The following is an 18,950-nucleotide window of genomic DNA, read 5'->3' as shown; positions in this document are numbered from 1 at the left end:
ATAGAATACATATCAACTCACGACTATCAATTCTCGGCCTTTTATTTGCCGATTCACAAACTTGATCAATTGAAGATGAAGGTTCCGCTGCATCAAGGTGCAATGTGACTTCATCTGCGAGAAAAAATTCTATGCATTCAGAGCATTCGCGTTCTCTATCAACACTGCATGTCTCTTGCAAGACAGCATTGTCCTGAATGCAAACCTACATTAATAAATTATTTATATTCACATGCTGAAATATATTTGTATTCAAAAACTATGAATTGAACTCACATTTGGAACAGCATCATCTTTCAGCCTAACTTTGAAGGCAGATGTTCGATCGAATGATTCCGGTGAAAAATGACATGAACATAAGTAAGCATACTTTGGCACACTTGTGTTCGTCAACCCTATCGTATCAAGCCATATCCTACGCCTCTCAATATTTTTCGGAAGACTTGAATGAAGATAGGTACAGATACATTACTTGGTATCACAGCATTCACATTATTTACAGTTCCAGAAGCGTTACTTATACTTACAGGTGAAATGTAACCTTATTCTCTACTTCGACCTCACATTGTTTTTGTGATTTTGAGAAAGATCTGTTTTTGCAGTTAGACGCTACACAATAAGGCATGTTGTATTATTCTGAATTCTCAGTGCGTGATCGGCTACCTTCTGACCTAACCGATACAATAATAATAAACGACTGCGAGTGCGTACACATCCGTGTGCATCCGTGGTCCGTGGTGTAAGAATAAGAGGTGGTCCGACTGGCACTCGATTACTGTGATTTTGCCTTAGTACGACAGAAATCCGCCAGAGGTCTCAAATATCCCTAGATGGAAATAACTATGACATTCACTAACCAAAGCTTAAAAACCATGTTACGAGATCTTCGCACTACAAAGAGCTATAATATTATTATACGTTATTATATATCACTGTGTTCCTTCTTAAATGCCGTCAATTTGGTATTATTCCAAACTTTCTAAAATTTAAAATCAAAAACCTTCAACATTTAACAAAGGAAAAAACCTTCATCAAAGCATTACGCTTTTTTCAACACAAATGTCTATCGCTCGAAATTAAAACATGTTATCGACAGGAATGGCTGCTAATCCAAAAACTTAATCATAATATGAACTTTTTCTTTTCGAACCGTTTCACTAACTTAGATTATAAAAATTTCAACTTGGATATAGAGAAAGCCAATCGTTTATTCAGTGCCATTAAGACAGATAATATTAGAAAATTTAACAAACTTAAGTCTATACATACTCCTAAAGAGTTTCACACTAACAATTGGTTAGTTAACCTATCTAAGACAGAGTTACCTTCTGAAATTAAGGATACCTTATCACTCGGTCCTAATCATGGTTTACCATATAATAATGTTAAGTTACCTATTGATGATATTGTAAGCAGCGTAGAATTAGCTCTCAGTAACAAAAGTGGAATCACCAAAGATAAAGTAAGATCAAATATTAGCCAAATCATTGGCAACAGACTTGGCAAAAATCCTCCCACATCTCACGTTCAAATAACTTCCAAAGTTAAACAAACCAAAGAATTTTCAAAACAAAATAACCACCTAGTAGTCACCGATGCTGACAAAGGTAACATTACAGTCGTCATGGAAAAGATGGAGTTTGAACAAAAATGCCAAGATATTCTTAATGACTCGACTACCTATACTCTTATCTCTCGTGATCCCACCTTAAAAGTACAAAAACAAGTCAACGATATGATAAATCTATGGCAACAGAAAAAATTTATAGATTCCAACTCTGCTAAACACCTCAAAACTTTCAACTCTCTTCCTCCGAAAATATATTTTCTTCCTAAAATTCATAAAGAAAATGTTCCTCTCAGACCGATTGTTTGTAACATCAATTCTCCCACCTACAAAATTTCGAGATTTTGTTCTTGTGTCTTATCAAACATAACAGGTACATCCGACTATCACATCAAGGACACCTGGTCTTTTGTAAACAAAATCAGGGGAAAAACAATCCCTCCTGATCACCTGTTAGTATCCCTAGATGTCAAATCACTGTTTACCAACATTCCAACGAATCTAGCAATATCGATTATCAGTAAAATCTGGCCCAATTTGAAATCTCACACCAACATCAATAAAAAAGAATTCTTAGCGGCCACCAAACTTTGTTTAGATTCATGCTATTTCGCTTACAAAGATAAATTCTACCAGCAAATCTTTGGCGTAGCAATGGGCTCACCAATTAGCCCAGTAGTAGCGAATCTAGTACTCGAACATTTTGAAAAAAAAATCATTTCAAATCTCCCTTTCGGCCTACCTTTTTACTATCGATACGTAGACGATATTATAACGTGTGTTAAGAACGAAAACTTACAACTCCTTCTTAATATATTGTAGTATTGGTGATCGGTCAATTAAGAAAACGTAATTTTAGTTAACGTTTCGACCCGGATATGGGCCCTCCTCAGAACGATTTATTAAAAAACTGTCAAAAAAAAAAAAAACAAACAAAAGGAAAATAGGACTTAATCAAATAAAATTGGTACTAATAGTAATCGGACACAAATATTGCAGATGTAACATTCTCAGAGACAATGAACATTGCTGATAGTAAGACCTTATGAATAATTGTGATAAGGATGTTTTTTGGTGTTATTTACCTTTTAAGTTAAGTAAGTGTAATAAGATGTAGTCGATTTCACCATTACAATTGGCGGAAACAATGTTCTTTTTAGTGACGGTAGACGATGTCACTCTTCCGGTAGTTTTTTTAGTAGGAGTTAAAGGTTGGTAGTCATTTATTTAAAAAGAAAATTTTTAAAGAACTATGTTTTTTCACAGTCAATATGTCATAGTGTTAAAAGGTTATTAAAGAAGGTCAATTAGCCATGAAATTAATTCACAGGTGTCAATTAAGTGGAGGTAAGCTCTTTATAATTAAATTCTACATGTCTAACGAAATATTGTTGGTTGAACCAATTGGGACAACCGGTGAATAACGACTGATGGGGGAAAACACAATAATCCAGAGTGAAGGTGAACATATTATAAACATTATACAGAAAAAACAATAAATATTTGGTACGAAAGGTTATGTAGAAAGAACTGTAAATGGAGACTGAATAATAATTTTTTTTAAAAAAAAAAAATAAAAAAATTAGTTTAGGTTAAACAATATTTGTTGTGTGGGCAGAGATTAGAGGTTTGTAAATATTGCTTAAATGTTCAACGTCTTGTCTGAGATTTACCGTATTGGTATGACCTACAATGTTGCACATTTCTAAAAGCAATCTTCTGTAATAATTTTGTTCTTCACAAAGGATGTTTGTGTTGTCAAAATTGAAAGTGTGTTGTTTATCAATCCTATGTTTCGTTAGAGCTGTGTGCCGTTCATCTGTCTCATGTATATTACGTTGGTGTTCCCTAATTCTGGTGTTGAGATGTCGACCCGTTTGACCTATGTAGACTTGATTACAGTCCTTACACGGTATTTTATACACTACATTTGAACGTTTGCCTATGGGGATCTTATCCTTACCGGTATCAAAAACAAGTTTTAGGTCTTTTGAATTTTTACCAACAAACTTTACGTTATATTTATCGAATAAACGATTGAGTGACTCGAATAGGCCGGCTACATATGGAATGGGGATATATGTAGTAGCAGGTCTATTGTTATCTTCGACAGGAGCAGAGTCAATATTATGGTCAAGTATGTTGTTGATGTAGGAGCGTCTCTTATTAATTTGTTTTTGTAATAGTCCATGAGGGTAATCATTAGATCTTAGTACATTGTATATGAGCGCCAAGTTTTTTTCCTGGAACTCTGTACTAGCAAGTTTTATAGCTCTATCAACAAGGCTAATGATGGTGCCTATTTTGTAGGACAAAGGATGGTGAGAGTTGAAATTCAAGTATCTTTTTGACCATGTTTTTTTGTGAAACCAATCTGTCTTTATATTATTATTGCTGTGTATCAACAAAACGTCTAAGAAACTGATGGTATTGTTCTCTTCTGTTTCAATAGTGAATTGTATTCTAGGATGATACCCGTTAAAAATATTAAGAATGTGATGTATTTTTTCATTTGGAACGGCAGTGAGAATATCATCCACATATCGAAAGTAGAACGGCAAATTAAAACCTAGATCGTTTATGCAAGAGGTTTCAAGGTCTTCCATGACGAGGTCTGACAAGATTGGGGAAAGGGGAGATCCCATAGGTAAACCAAATTGTTGTGCATAGGTCTCGTTATTAAATTTAAAAATTGCGGAGTCAAAACAAATTTTCAAGGCTTTTTCTAGTTCAATCCTAGGGATTGGGATCTTATTTTCTAGAGTAGCCCAACGGTTGTTTATTGCACGTAGTGCGAGAACTGTAGGAACATTCGTAAACAAAGAAATTACATCTAAAGATATTAAAGTGTAATCGTCCGGGATAATCAATGTCTTAATTTTATCGACTAATAAAAAACTATCTTTTACTCTCGAGATGGGAGGTTTAATATTAGCGGTGAGCCATGAATTGATAGTTTTGGCTAAGGTATATGTCGGGCTATTAACAAAAGAGACAATTAATCTTAAAGGGACATCCTCTTTGTGAATTTTTGGAAGCCCATATGCGCGTGGAGGGACACTATTGTACGTGGAAATGTTTCGATGTAGATTTTTTGTTATAAGTTTAGAGGTAAACCAATTATAGCTGAGCTTATTCACCCTGTTTTGTAGGGAATTACACAGATCATATCTAGAAACTCTATACGTAGTGGTGTCAGAAAGCTGTTGTCTCATTTTTTCATTATACATGTCTTTGTACATAGCAACGGACGTATTACCTTTGTCGGCTTTTAAAAACATTATTTCCGGGTTATTTTTTTTAAAATTCATGGTCTCACGGATTTTTTGATCGGTGACATAATTATTTAAGTTGTTTTTGGGGTACTTAGGGAAACAAAGTACACGGTTGGTAAAATCGGATCTGGCTTGGTTTCTTAACTCATTTGGAAAACTCGTGATTTTTTCTTCAAAATTAGAAATAAGGTTGAAGACAGGAAGATCACGTTTGTTATATGTGCGACCGAAATTTTGACCTAATTGTACTATTTCCGTGACGTTTTCTGGAATAGGAGTATCGGTTAGATTAATTAGCCAATTTTTTTTGGTAGTTTGTCCAATTGAATAAGATTTTTTTTGTTTGTTCAAAGATTTTTTTAGAGCCGGTAAGTTTGTGAATTTTTTGATATTCTTGTTCTTTATGGTAATAAATTTGTTGTTGAGCATCCGATTTTGTGATTCAAAAAATTTGTTTCCCAAAGTACTACCAAGTTTTAAATTAATTATTTCAGAGAGGTAACACATAGTTCTTTCGGAATTGATGATGTGTGTGTGTAGATCATTGATTTCTAGTTTCAAAAGAGAACTTTGGAACTCGGTTGCGAGTTGTATAGCTTTTGTTCTTGATTTTGGCAAATTAAAAAAAAATGTTGTCTAAGGTATTATTAGAGAATTTTAGGTGCTTGGGTGTTATTCTTTCATTCTTACAGCGCAGTAGGAAGATACGATGGTTCTTCATCCTATTCAATTTATCAGCTGTCTTGATCCAGCGTCGTAAGTGACCAGCTGTAGTTTTTCCATGTATACGTTCGATGTTTAGAATAAAACCCATTTTAGTTCTCTGAAGTAATCCAATTTTGTAGATATGATGAATAAGAATTCTCGACCTCGTATGTAATATATTGTAGTATTGGTGATCGGTCAATTAAGAAAACGTAATTTTAGTTAACGTTTCGACCCGGATATGGGCCCTCCTCAGAACGATTTATTAAAAAACTGTCAAAAAAAAAAAAAACAAACAAAAGGAAAATAGGACTTAATCAAATAAAATTGGTACTAATAGTAATCGGACACAAATATTGCAGATGTAACATTCTCAGAGACAATGAACATTGCTGATAGTAAGACCTTATGAATAATTGTGATAAGGATGTTTTTTGGTGTTATTTACCTTTTAAGTTAAGTAAGTGTAATAAGATGTAGTCGATTTCACCATTACAATTGGCGGAAACAATGTTCTTTTTAGTGACGGTAGACGATGTCACTCTTCCGGTAGTTTTTTTAGTAGGAGTTAAAGGTTGGTAGTCATTTATTTAAAAAGAAAATTTTTAAAGAACTATGTTTTTTCACAGTCAATATGTCATAGTGTTAAAAGGTTATTAAAGAAGGTCAATTAGCCATGAAATTAATTCACAGGTGTCAATTAAGTGGAGGTAAGCTCTTTATAATTAAATTCTACATGTCTAACGAAATATTGTTGGTTGAACCAATTGGGACAACCGGTGAATAACGACTGATGGGGGAAAACACAATAATCCAGAGTGAAGGTGAACATATTATAAACATTATACAGAAAAAACAATAAATATTTGGTACGAAAGGTTATGTAGAAAGAACTGTAAATGGAGACTGAATAATAATTTTTTTAAAAAAAAAAAAATAAAAAAATTAGTTTAGGTTAAACAATATTTGTTGTGTGGGCAGAGATTAGAGGTTTGTAAATATTGCTTAAATGTTCAACGTCTTGTCTGAGATTTACCGTATTGGTATGACCTACAATGTTGCACATTTCTAAAAGCAATCTTCTGTAATAATTTTGTTCTTCACAAAGGATGTTTGTGTTGTCAAAATTGAAAGTGTGTTGTTTATCAATCCTATGTTTCGTTAGAGCTGTGTGCCGTTCATCTGTCTCATGTATATTACGTTGGTGTTCCCTAATTCTGGTGTTGAGATGTCGACCCGTTTGACCTATGTAGACTTGATTACAGTCCTTACACGGTATTTTATACACTACATTTGAACGTTTGCCTATGGGGATCTTATCCTTACCGGTATCAAAAACAAGTTTTAGGTCTTTTGAATTTTTACCAACAAACTTTACGTTATATTTATCGAATAAACGATTGAGTGACTCGAATAGGCCGGCTACATATGGAATGGGGATATATGTAGTAGCAGGTCTATTGTTATCTTCGACAGGAGCAGAGTCAATATTATGGTCAAGTATGTTGTTGATGTAGGAGCGTCTCTTATTAATTTGTTTTTGTAATAGTCCATGAGGGTAATCATTAGATCTTAGTACATTGTATATGAGCGCCAAGTTTTTTTCCTGGAACTCTGTACTAGCAAGTTTTATAGCTCTATCAACAAGGCTAATGATGGTGCCTATTTTGTAGGACAAAGGATGGTGAGAGTTGAAATTCAAGTATCTTTTTGACCATGTTTTTTTGTGAAACCAATCTGTCTTTATATTATTATTGCTGTGTATCAACAAAACGTCTAAGAAACTGATGGTATTGTTCTCTTCTGTTTCAATAGTGAATTGTATTCTAGGATGATACCCGTTAAAAATATTAAGAATGTGATGTATTTTTTCATTTGGAACGGCAGTGAGAATATCATCCACATATCGAAAGTAGAACGGCAAATTAAAACCTAGATCGTTTATGCAAGAGGTTTCAAGGTCTTCCATGACGAGGTCTGACAAGATTGGGGAAAGGGGAGATCCCATAGGTAAACCAAATTGTTGTGCATAGGTCTCGTTATTAAATTTAAAAATTGCGGAGTCAAAACAAATTTTCAAGGCTTTTTCTAGTTCAATCCTAGGGATTGGGATCTTATTTTCTAGAGTAGCCCAACGGTTGTTTATTGCACGTAGTGCGAGAACTGTAGGAACATTCGTAAACAAAGAAATTACATCTAAAGATATTAAAGTGTAATCGTCCGGGATAATCAATGTCTTAATTTTATCGACTAATAAAAAACTATCTTTTACTCTCGAGATGGGAGGTTTAATATTAGCGGTGAGCCATGAATTGATAGTTTTGGCTAAGGTATATGTCGGGCTATTAACAAAAGAGACAATTAATCTTAAAGGGACATCCTCTTTGTGAATTTTTGGAAGCCCATATGCGCGTGGAGGGACACTATTGTACGTGGAAATGTTTCGATGTAGATTTTTTGTTATAAGTTTAGAGGTAAACCAATTATAGCTGAGCTTATTCACCCTGTTTTGTAGGGAATTACACAGATCATATCTAGAAACTCTATACGTAGTGGTGTCAGAAAGCTGTTGTCTCATTTTTTCATTATACATGTCTTTGTACATAGCAACGGACGTATTACCTTTGTCGGCTTTTAAAAACATTATTTCCGGGTTATTTTTTTTAAAATTCATGGTCTCACGGATTTTTTGATCGGTGACATAATTATTTAAGTTGTTTTTGGGGTACTTAGGGAAACAAAGTACACGGTTGGTAAAATCGGATCTGGCTTGGTTTCTTAACTCATTTGGAAAACTCGTGATTTTTTCTTCAAAATTAGAAATAAGGTTGAAGACAGGAAGATCACGTTTGTTATATGTGCGACCGAAATTTTGACCTAATTGTACTATTTCCGTGACGTTTTCTGGAATAGGAGTATCGGTTAGATTAATTAGCCAATTTTTTTTGGTAGTTTGTCCAATTGAATAAGATTTTTTTTGTTTGTTCAAAGATTTTTTTAGAGCCGGTAAGTTTGTGAATTTTTTGATATTCTTGTTCTTTATGGTAATAAATTTGTTGTTGAGCATCCGATTTTGTGATTCAAAAAATTTGTTTCCCAAAGTACTACCAAGTTTTAAATTAATTATTTCAGAGAGGTAACACATAGTTCTTTCGGAATTGATGATGTGTGTGTGTAGATCATTGATTTCTAGTTTCAAAAGAGAACTTTGGAACTCGGTTGCGAGTTGTATAGCTTTTGTTCTTGATTTTGGCAAATTAAAAAAAAATGTTGTCTAAGGTATTATTAGAGAATTTTAGGTGCTTGGGTGTTATTCTTTCATTCTTACAGCGCAGTAGGAAGATACGATGGTTCTTCATCCTATTCAATTTATCAGCTGTCTTGATCCAGCGTCGTAAGTGACCAGCTGTAGTTTTTCCATGTATACGTTCGATGTTTAGAATAAAACCCATTTTAGTTCTCTGAAGTAATCCAATTTTGTAGATATGATGAATAAGAATTCTCGACCTCGTATGTAATATATTGTAGTATTGGTGATCGGTCAATTAAGAAAACGTAATTTTAGTTAACGTTTCGACCCGGATATGGGCCCTCCTCAGAACGATTTATTAAAAAACTGTCAAAAAAAAAAAAAACAAACAAAAGGAAAATAGGACTTAATCAAATAAAATTGGTACTAATAGTAATCGGACACAAATATTGCAGATGTAACATTCTCAGAGACAATGAACATTGCTGATAGTAAGACCTTATGAATAATTGTGATAAGGATGTTTTTTGGTGTTATTTACCTTTTAAGTTAAGTAAGTGTAATAAGATGTAGTCGATTTCACCATTACAATTGGCGGAAACAATGTTCTTTTTAGTGACGGTAGACGATGTCACTCTTCCGGTAGTTTTTTTAGTAGGAGTTAAAGGTTGGTAGTCATTTATTTAAAAAGAAAATTTTTAAAGAACTATGTTTTTTCACAGTCAATATGTCATAGTGTTAAAAGGTTATTAAAGAAGGTCAATTAGCCATGAAATTAATTCACAGGTGTCAATTAAGTGGAGGTAAGCTCTTTATAATTAAATTCTACATGTCTAACGAAATATTGTTGGTTGAACCAATTGGGACAACCGGTGAATAACGACTGATGGGGGAAAACACAATAATCCAGAGTGAAGGTGAACATATTATAAACATTATACAGAAAAAACAATAAATATTTGGTACGAAAGGTTATGTAGAAAGAACTGTAAATGGAGACTGAATAATAATTTTTTTTAAAAAAAAAAAATAAAAAAATTAGTTTAGGTTAAACAATATTTGTTGTGTGGGCAGAGATTAGAGGTTTGTAAATATTGCTTAAATGTTCAACGTCTTGTCTGAGATTTACCGTATTGGTATGACCTACAATGTTGCACATTTCTAAAAGCAATCTTCTGTAATAATTTTGTTCTTCACAAAGGATGTTTGTGTTGTCAAAATTGAAAGTGTGTTGTTTATCAATCCTATGTTTCGTTAGAGCTGTGTGCCGTTCATCTGTCTCATGTATATTACGTTGGTGTTCCCTAATTCTGGTGTTGAGATGTCGACCCGTTTGACCTATGTAGACTTGATTACAGTCCTTACACGGTATTTTATACACTACATTTGAACGTTTGCCTATGGGGATCTTATCCTTACCGGTATCAAAAACAAGTTTTAGGTCTTTTGAATTTTTACCAACAAACTTTACGTTATATTTATCGAATAAACGATTGAGTGACTCGAATAGGCCGGCTACATATGGAATGGGGATATATGTAGTAGCAGGTCTATTGTTATCTTCGACAGGAGCAGAGTCAATATTATGGTCAAGTATGTTGTTGATGTAGGAGCGTCTCTTATTAATTTGTTTTTGTAATAGTCCATGAGGGTAATCATTAGATCTTAGTACATTGTATATGAGCGCCAAGTTTTTTTCCTGGAACTCTGTACTAGCAAGTTTTATAGCTCTATCAACAAGGCTAATGATGGTGCCTATTTTGTAGGACAAAGGATGGTGAGAGTTGAAATTCAAGTATCTTTTTGACCATGTTTTTTTGTGAAACCAATCTGTCTTTATATTATTATTGCTGTGTATCAACAAAACGTCTAAGAAACTGATGGTATTGTTCTCTTCTGTTTCAATAGTGAATTGTATTCTAGGATGATACCCGTTAAAAATATTAAGAATGTGATGTATTTTTTCATTTGGAACGGCAGTGAGAATATCATCCACATATCGAAAGTAGAACGGCAAATTAAAACCTAGATCGTTTATGCAAGAGGTTTCAAGGTCTTCCATGACGAGGTCTGACAAGATTGGGGAAAGGGGAGATCCCATAGGTAAACCAAATTGTTGTGCATAGGTCTCGTTATTAAATTTAAAAATTGCGGAGTCAAAACAAATTTTCAAGGCTTTTTCTAGTTCAATCCTAGGGATTGGGATCTTATTTTCTAGAGTAGCCCAACGGTTGTTTATTGCACGTAGTGCGAGAACTGTAGGAACATTCGTAAACAAAGAAATTACATCTAAAGATATTAAAGTGTAATCGTCCGGGATAATCAATGTCTTAATTTTATCGACTAATAAAAAACTATCTTTTACTCTCGAGATGGGAGGTTTAATATTAGCGGTGAGCCATGAATTGATAGTTTTGGCTAAGGTATATGTCGGGCTATTAACAAAAGAGACAATTAATCTTAAAGGGACATCCTCTTTGTGAATTTTTGGAAGCCCATATGCGCGTGGAGGGACACTATTGTACGTGGAAATGTTTCGATGTAGATTTTTTGTTATAAGTTTAGAGGTAAACCAATTATAGCTGAGCTTATTCACCCTGTTTTGTAGGGAATTACACAGATCATATCTAGAAACTCTATACGTAGTGGTGTCAGAAAGCTGTTGTCTCATTTTTTCATTATACATGTCTTTGTACATAGCAACGGACGTATTACCTTTGTCGGCTTTTAAAAACATTATTTCCGGGTTATTTTTTTTAAAATTCATGGTCTCACGGATTTTTTGATCGGTGACATAATTATTTAAGTTGTTTTTGGGGTACTTAGGGAAACAAAGTACACGGTTGGTAAAATCGGATCTGGCTTGGTTTCTTAACTCATTTGGAAAACTCGTGATTTTTTCTTCAAAATTAGAAATAAGGTTGAAGACAGGAAGATCACGTTTGTTATATGTGCGACCGAAATTTTGACCTAATTGTACTATTTCCGTGACGTTTTCTGGAATAGGAGTATCGGTTAGATTAATTAGCCAATTTTTTTTGGTAGTTTGTCCAATTGAATAAGATTTTTTTTGTTTGTTCAAAGATTTTTTTAGAGCCAGTAAGTTTGTGAATTTTTTGATATTCTTGTTCTTTATGGTAATAAATTTGTTGTTGAGCATCCGATTTTGTGATTCAAAAAATTTGTTTCCCAAAGTACTACCAAGTTTTAAATTAATTATTTCAGAGAGGTAACACATAGTTCTTTCGGAATTGATGATGTGTGTGTGTAGATCATTGATTTCTAGTTTCAAAAGAGAACTTTGGAACTCGGTTGCGAGTTGTATAGCTTTTGTTCTTGATTTTGGCAAATTAAAAAAAAATGTTGTCTAAGGTATTATTAGAGAATTTTAGGTGCTTGGGTGTTATTCTTTCATTCTTACAGCGCAGTAGGAAGATACGATGGTTCTTCATCCTATTCAATTTATCAGCTGTCTTGATCCAGCGTCGTAAGTGACCAGCTGTAGTTTTTCCATGTATACGTTCGATGTTTAGAATAAAACCCATTTTAGTTCTCTGAAGTAATCCAATTTTGTAGATATGATGAATAAGAATTCTCGACCTCGTATGTAATATATTGTAGTATTGGTGATCGGTCAATTAAGAAAACGTAATTTTAGTTAACGTTTCGACCCGGATATGGGCCCTCCTCAGAACGATTTATTAAAAAACTGTCAAAAAAAAAAAAAACAAACAAAAGGAAAATAGGACTTAATCAAATAAAATTGGTACTAATAGTAATCGGACACAAATATTGCAGATGTAACATTCTCAGAGACAATGAACATTGCTGATAGTAAGACCTTATGAATAATTGTGATAAGGATGTTTTTTGGTGTTATTTACCTTTTAAGTTAAGTAAGTGTAATAAGATGTAGTCGATTTCACCATTACAATTGGCGGAAACAATGTTCTTTTTAGTGACGGTAGACGATGTCACTCTTCCGGTAGTTTTTTTAGTAGGAGTTAAAGGTTGGTAGTCATTTATTTAAAAAGAAAATTTTTAAAGAACTATGTTTTTTCACAGTCAATATGTCATAGTGTTAAAAGGTTATTAAAGAAGGTCAATTAGCCATGAAATTAATTCACAGGTGTCAATTAAGTGGAGGTAAGCTCTTTATAATTAAATTCTACATGTCTAACGAAATATTGTTGGTTGAACCAATTGGGACAACCGGTGAATAACGACTGATGGGGGAAAACACAATAATCCAGAGTGAAGGTGAACATATTATAAACATTATACAGAAAAAACAATAAATATTTGGTACGAAAGGTTATGTAGAAAGAACTGTAAATGGAGACTGAATAATAATTTTTTTTAAAAAAAAAAAATAAAAAAATTAGTTTAGGTTAAACAATATTTGTTGTGTGGGCAGAGATTAGAGGTTTGTAAATATTGCTTAAATGTTCAACGTCTTGTCTGAGATTTACCGTATTGGTATGACCTACAATGTTGCACATTTCTAAAAGCAATCTTCTGTAATAATTTTGTTCTTCACAAAGGATGTTTGTGTTGTCAAAATTGAAAGTGTGTTGTTTATCAATCCTATGTTTCGTTAGAGCTGTGTGCCGTTCATCTGTCTCATGTATATTACGTTGGTGTTCCCTAATTCTGGTGTTGAGATGTCGACCCGTTTGACCTATGTAGACTTGATTACAGTCCTTACACGGTATTTTATACACTACATTTGAACGTTTGCCTATGGGGATCTTATCCTTACCGGTATCAAAAACAAGTTTTAGGTCTTTTGAATTTTTACCAACAAACTTTACGTTATATTTATCGAATAAACGATTGAGTGACTCGAATAGGCCGGCTACATATGGAATGGGGATATATGTAGTAGCAGGTCTATTGTTATCTTCGACAGGAGCAGAGTCAATATTATGGTCAAGTATGTTGTTGATGTAGGAGCGTCTCTTATTAATTTGTTTTTGTAATAGTCCATGAGGGTAATCATTAGATCTTAGTACATTGTATATGAGCGCCAAGTTTTTTTCCTGGAACTCTGTACTAGCAAGTTTTATAGCTCTATCAACAAGGCTAATGATGGTGCCTATTTTGTAGGACAAAGGATGGTGAGAGTTGAAATTCAAGTATCTTTTTGACCATGTTTTTTTGTGAAACCAATCTGTCTTTATATTATTATTGCTGTGTATCAACAAAACGTCTAAGAAACTGATGGTATTGTTCTCTTCTGTTTCAATAGTGAATTGTATTCTAGGATGATACCCGTTAAAAATATTAAGAATGTGATGTATTTTTTCATTTGGAACGGCAGTGAGAATATCATCCACATATCGAAAGTAGAACGGCAAATTAAAACCTAGATCGTTTATGCAAGAGGTTTCAAGGTCTTCCATGACGAGGTCTGACAAGATTGGGGAAAGGGGAGATCCCATAGGTAAACCAAATTGTTGTGCATAGGTCTCGTTATTAAATTTAAAAATTGCGGAGTCAAAACAAATTTTCAAGGCTTTTTCTAGTTCAATCCTAGGGATTGGGATCTTATTTTCTAGAGTAGCCCAACGGTTGTTTATTGCACGTAGTGCGAGAACTGTAGGAACATTCGTAAACAAAGAAATTACATCTAAAGATATTAAAGTGTAATCGTCCGGGATAATCAATGTCTTAATTTTATCGACTAATAAAAAACTATCTTTTACTCTCGAGATGGGAGGTTTAATATTAGCGGTGAGCCATGAATTGATAGTTTTGGCTAAGGTATATGTCGGGCTATTAACAAAAGAGACAATTAATCTTAAAGGGACATCCTCTTTGTGAATTTTTGGAAGCCCATATGCGCGTGGAGGGACACTATTGTACGTGGAAATGTTTCGATGTAGATTTTTTGTTATAAGTTTAGAGGTAAACCAATTATAGCTGAGCTTATTCACCCTGTTTTGTAGGGAATTACACAGATCATATCTAGAAACTCTATACGTAGTGGTGTCAGAAAGCTGTTGTCTCATTTTTTCATTATACATGTCTTTGTACATAGCAACGGACGTATTACCTTTGTCGGCTTTTAAAAACATTATTTCCGGGTTATTTTTTTTAAAATTCATGGTCTCACGGATTTTTTGATCGGTGACATAATTATTTAAGTTGTTTTTGGGGTACTTAGGGAAACAAAGTACACGGTTGGTAAAATCGGATCTGGCTTGGTTTCTTAACTCATTTGGAAAACTCGTGATTTTTTCTTCAAAATTAGAAATAAGGTTGAAGACAGGAAGATCACGTTTGTTATATGTGCGACCGAAATTTTGACCTAATTGTACTATTTCCGTGACGTTTTCTGGAATAGGAGTATCGGTTAGATTAATTAGCCAATTTTTTTTGGTAGTTTGTCCAATTGAATAAGATTTTTTTTGTTTGTTCAAAGATTTTTTTAGAGCCGGTAAGTTTGTGAATTTTTTGATATTCTTGTTCTTTATGGTAATAAATTTGTTGTTGAGCATCCGATTTTGTGATTCAAAAAATTTGTTTCCCAAAGTACTACCAAGTTTTAAATTAATTATTTCAGAGAGGTAACACATAGTTCTTTCGGAATTGATGATGTGTGTGTGTAGATCATTGATTTCTAGTTTCAAAAGAGAACTTTGGAACTCGGTTGCGAGTTGTATAGCTTTTGTTCTTGATTTTGGCAAATTAAAAAAAAATGTTGTCTAAGGTATTATTAGAGAATTTTAGGTGCTTGGGTGTTATTCTTTCATTCTTACAGCGCAGTAGGAAGATACGATGGTTCTTCATCCTATTCAATTTATCAGCTGTCTTGATCCAGCGTCGTAAGTGACCAGCTGTAGTTTTTCCATGTATACGTTCGATGTTTAGAATAAAACCCATTTTAGTTCTCTGAAGTAATCCAATTTTGTAGATATGATGAATAAGAATTCTCGACCTCGTATGTAATATATTGTAGTATTGGTGATCGGTCAATTAAGAAAACGTAATTTTAGTTAACGTTTCGACCCGGATATGGGCCCTCCTCAGAACGATTTATTAAAAAACTGTCAAAAAAAAAAAAAACAAACAAAAGGAAAATAGGACTTAATCAAATAAAATTGGTACTAATAGTAATCGGACACAAATATTGCAGATGTAACATTCTCAGAGACAATGAACATTGCTGATAGTAAGACCTTATGAATAATTGTGATAAGGATGTTTTTTGGTGTTATTTACCTTTTAAGTTAAGTAAGTGTAATAAGATGTAGTCGATTTCACCATTACAATTGGCGGAAACAATGTTCTTTTTAGTGACGGTAGACGATGTCACTCTTCCGGTAGTTTTTTTAGTAGGAGTTAAAGGTTGGTAGTCATTTATTTAAAAAGAAAATTTTTAAAGAACTATGTTTTTTCACAGTCAATATGTCATAGTGTTAAAAGGTTATTAAAGAAGGTCAATTAGCCATGAAATTAATTCACAGGTGTCAATTAAGTGGAGGTAAGCTCTTTATAATTAAATTCTACATGTCTAACGAAATATTGTTGGTTGAACCAATTGGGACAACCGGTGAATAACGACTGATGGGGGAAAACACAATAATCCAGAGTGAAGGTGAACATATTATAAACATTATACAGAAAAAACAATAAATATTTGGTACGAAAGGTTATGTAGAAAGAACTGTAAATGGAGACTGAATAATAATTTTTTTTAAAAAAAAAAAATAAAAAAATTAGTTTAGGTTAAACAATATTTGTTGTGTGGGCAGAGATTAGAGGTTTGTAAATATTGCTTAAATGTTCAACGTCTTGTCTGAGATTTACCGTATTGGTATGACCTACAATGTTGCACATTTCTAAAAGCAATCTTCTGTAATAATTTTGTTCTTCACAAAGGATGTTTGTGTTGTCAAAATTGAAAGTGTGTTGTTTATCAATCCTATGTTTCGTTAGAGCTGTGTGCCGTTCATCTGTCTCATGTATATTACGTTGGTGTTCCCTAATTCTGGTGTTGAGATGTCGACCCGTTTGACCTATGTAGACTTGATTACAGTCCTTACACGGTATTTTATACACTACATTTGAACGTTTGCCTATGGGGATCTTATCCTTACCGGTATCAAAAACAAGTTTTAGGTCTTTTGAATTTTTACCAACAAACTTTACGTTATATTTATCGAATAAACGATTGAGTGACTCGAATAGGCCGGCTACATATGGAATGGGGATATATGTAGTAGCAGGTCTATTGTTATCTTCGACAGGAGCAGAGTCAATATTATGGTCAAGTATGTTGTTGATGTAGGAGCGTCTCTTATTAATTTGTTTTTGTAATAGTCCATGAGGGTAATCATTAGATCTTAGTACATTGTATATGAGCGCCAAGTTTTTTTCCTGGAACTCTGTACTAGCAAGTTTTATAGCTCTATCAACAAGGCTAATGATGGTGCCTATTTTGTAGGACAAAGGATGGTGAGAGTTGAAATTCAAGTATCTTTTTGACCATGTTTTTTTGTGAAACCAATCTGTCTTTATATTATTATTGCTGTGTATCAACAAAACGTCTAAGAAACTGATGGTATTGTTCTCTTCTGTTTCAATAGTGAATTGTATTCTAGGATGATACCCGTTAAAAATATTAAGAATGTGATGTATTTTTTCATTTGGAACGGCAGTGAGAATATCATCCACATATCGAAAGTAGAACGGCAAATTAAAACCTAGATCGTTTATGCAAGAGGTTTCAAGGTCTTCCATGACGAGGTCTGACAAGATTGGGGAAAGGGGAGATCCCATAGGTAAACCAAATTGTTGTGCATAGGTCTCGTTATTAAATTTAAAAATTGCGGAGTCAAAACAAATTTTCAAGGCTTTTTCTAGTTCAATCCTAGGGATTGGGATCTTATTTTCTAGAGTAGCCCAACGGTTGTTTATTGCACGTAGTGCGAGAACTGTAGGAACATTCGTAAACAAAGAAATTACATCTAAAGATATTAAAGTGTAATCGTCCGGGATAATCAATGTCTTAATTTTATCGACTAATAAAAAACTATCTTTTACTCTCGAGATGGGAGGTTTAATATTAGCGGTGAGCCATGAATTGATAGTTTTGGCTAAGGTATATGTCGGGCTATTAACAAAAGAGACAATTAATCTTAAAGGGACATCCTCTTTGTGAATTTTTGGAAGCCCATATGCGCGTGGAGGGACACTATTGTACGTGGAAATGTTTCGATGTAGATTTTTTGTTATAAGTTTAGAGGTAAACCAATTATAGCTGAGCTTATTCACCCTGTTTTGTAGGGAATTACACAGATCATATCTAGAAACTCTATACGTAGTGGTGTCAGAAAGCTGTTGTCTCATTTTTTCATTATACATGTCTTTGTACATAGCAACGGACGTATTACCTTTGTCGGCTTTTAAAAACATTATTTCCGGGTTATTTTTTTTAAAATTCATGGTCTCACGGATTTTTTGATCGGTGACATAATTATTTAAGTTGTTTTTGGGGTACTTAGGGAAACAAAGTACACGGTTGGTAAAATCGGATCTGGCTTGGTTTCTTAACTCATTTGGAAAACTCGTGATTTTTTCTTCAAAATTAGAAATAAGGTTGAAGACAGGAAGATCACGTTTGTTATATGTGCGACCGAAATTTTGACCTAATTGTACTATTTCCGTGACGTTTTCTGGAATAGGAGTATCGGTTAGATTAATTAGCCAATTTTTTTTGGTAGTTTGTCCAATTGAATAAGATTTTTTTTGTTTGTTCAAAGATTTTTTTAGAGCCGGTAAGTTTGTGAATTTTTTGATATTCTTGTTCTTTATGGTAATAAATTTGTTGTTGAGCATCCGATTTTGTGATTCAAAAAATTTGTTTCCCAAAGTACTACCAAGTTTTAAATTAATTATTTCAGAGAGGTAACACATAGTTCTTTCGGAATTGATGATGTGTGTGTGTAGATCATTGATTTCTAGTTTCAAAAGAGAACTTTGGAACTCGGTTGCGAGTTGTATAGCTTTTGTTCTTGATTTTGGCAAATTAAAAAAAAATGTTGTCTAAGGTATTATTAGAGAATTTTAGGTGCTTGGGTGTTATTCTTTCATTCTTACAGCGCAGTAGGAAGATACGATGGTTCTTCATCCTATTCAATTTATC

The 18,950-nt window shown here is 33.6% G+C and overlaps 1 protein-coding gene across 4 annotated transcripts in view; it reads right to left on the bottom strand.

Moving 5' to 3' along the window:
- LOC124178369 (THAP domain-containing protein 2-like) overlaps positions 1-18,950 on the bottom strand; it is a 172,568-nt gene that overhangs the window by 4,534 nt on the left and 149,084 nt on the right. For 3 of the 4 annotated variants that reach the window (XR_006869786.1, XM_046561645.1, XM_046561643.1), the window contains exons 2-4: positions 528-815; positions 277-442; positions 22-205 (exon numbers count right to left, since the gene is read on the bottom strand). Coding sequence is in view for 3 of the 4 variants with exons in the window: in XM_046561645.1 (XP_046417601.1) it covers positions 22-205; positions 277-442; positions 528-625 (448 nt within the window). In the remaining variant the exon portion in view is untranslated. The remainder of the gene's footprint in view (positions 1-21; positions 206-276; positions 443-527; positions 816-18,950) is intronic. The other variant, XM_046561644.1, reaches the window with a different exon arrangement.

Source organism: Neodiprion fabricii, chromosome 3 (assembly GCF_021155785.1).
Source record: "Neodiprion fabricii isolate iyNeoFabr1 chromosome 3, iyNeoFabr1.1, whole genome shotgun sequence".
NCBI classification, from domain to species: Eukaryota; Metazoa; Arthropoda; class Insecta; order Hymenoptera; family Diprionidae; genus Neodiprion; species Neodiprion fabricii.
Note: the sequence above shows the minus strand (reverse complement) of the source record. Positions and strands in the feature narration are given on the sequence as shown.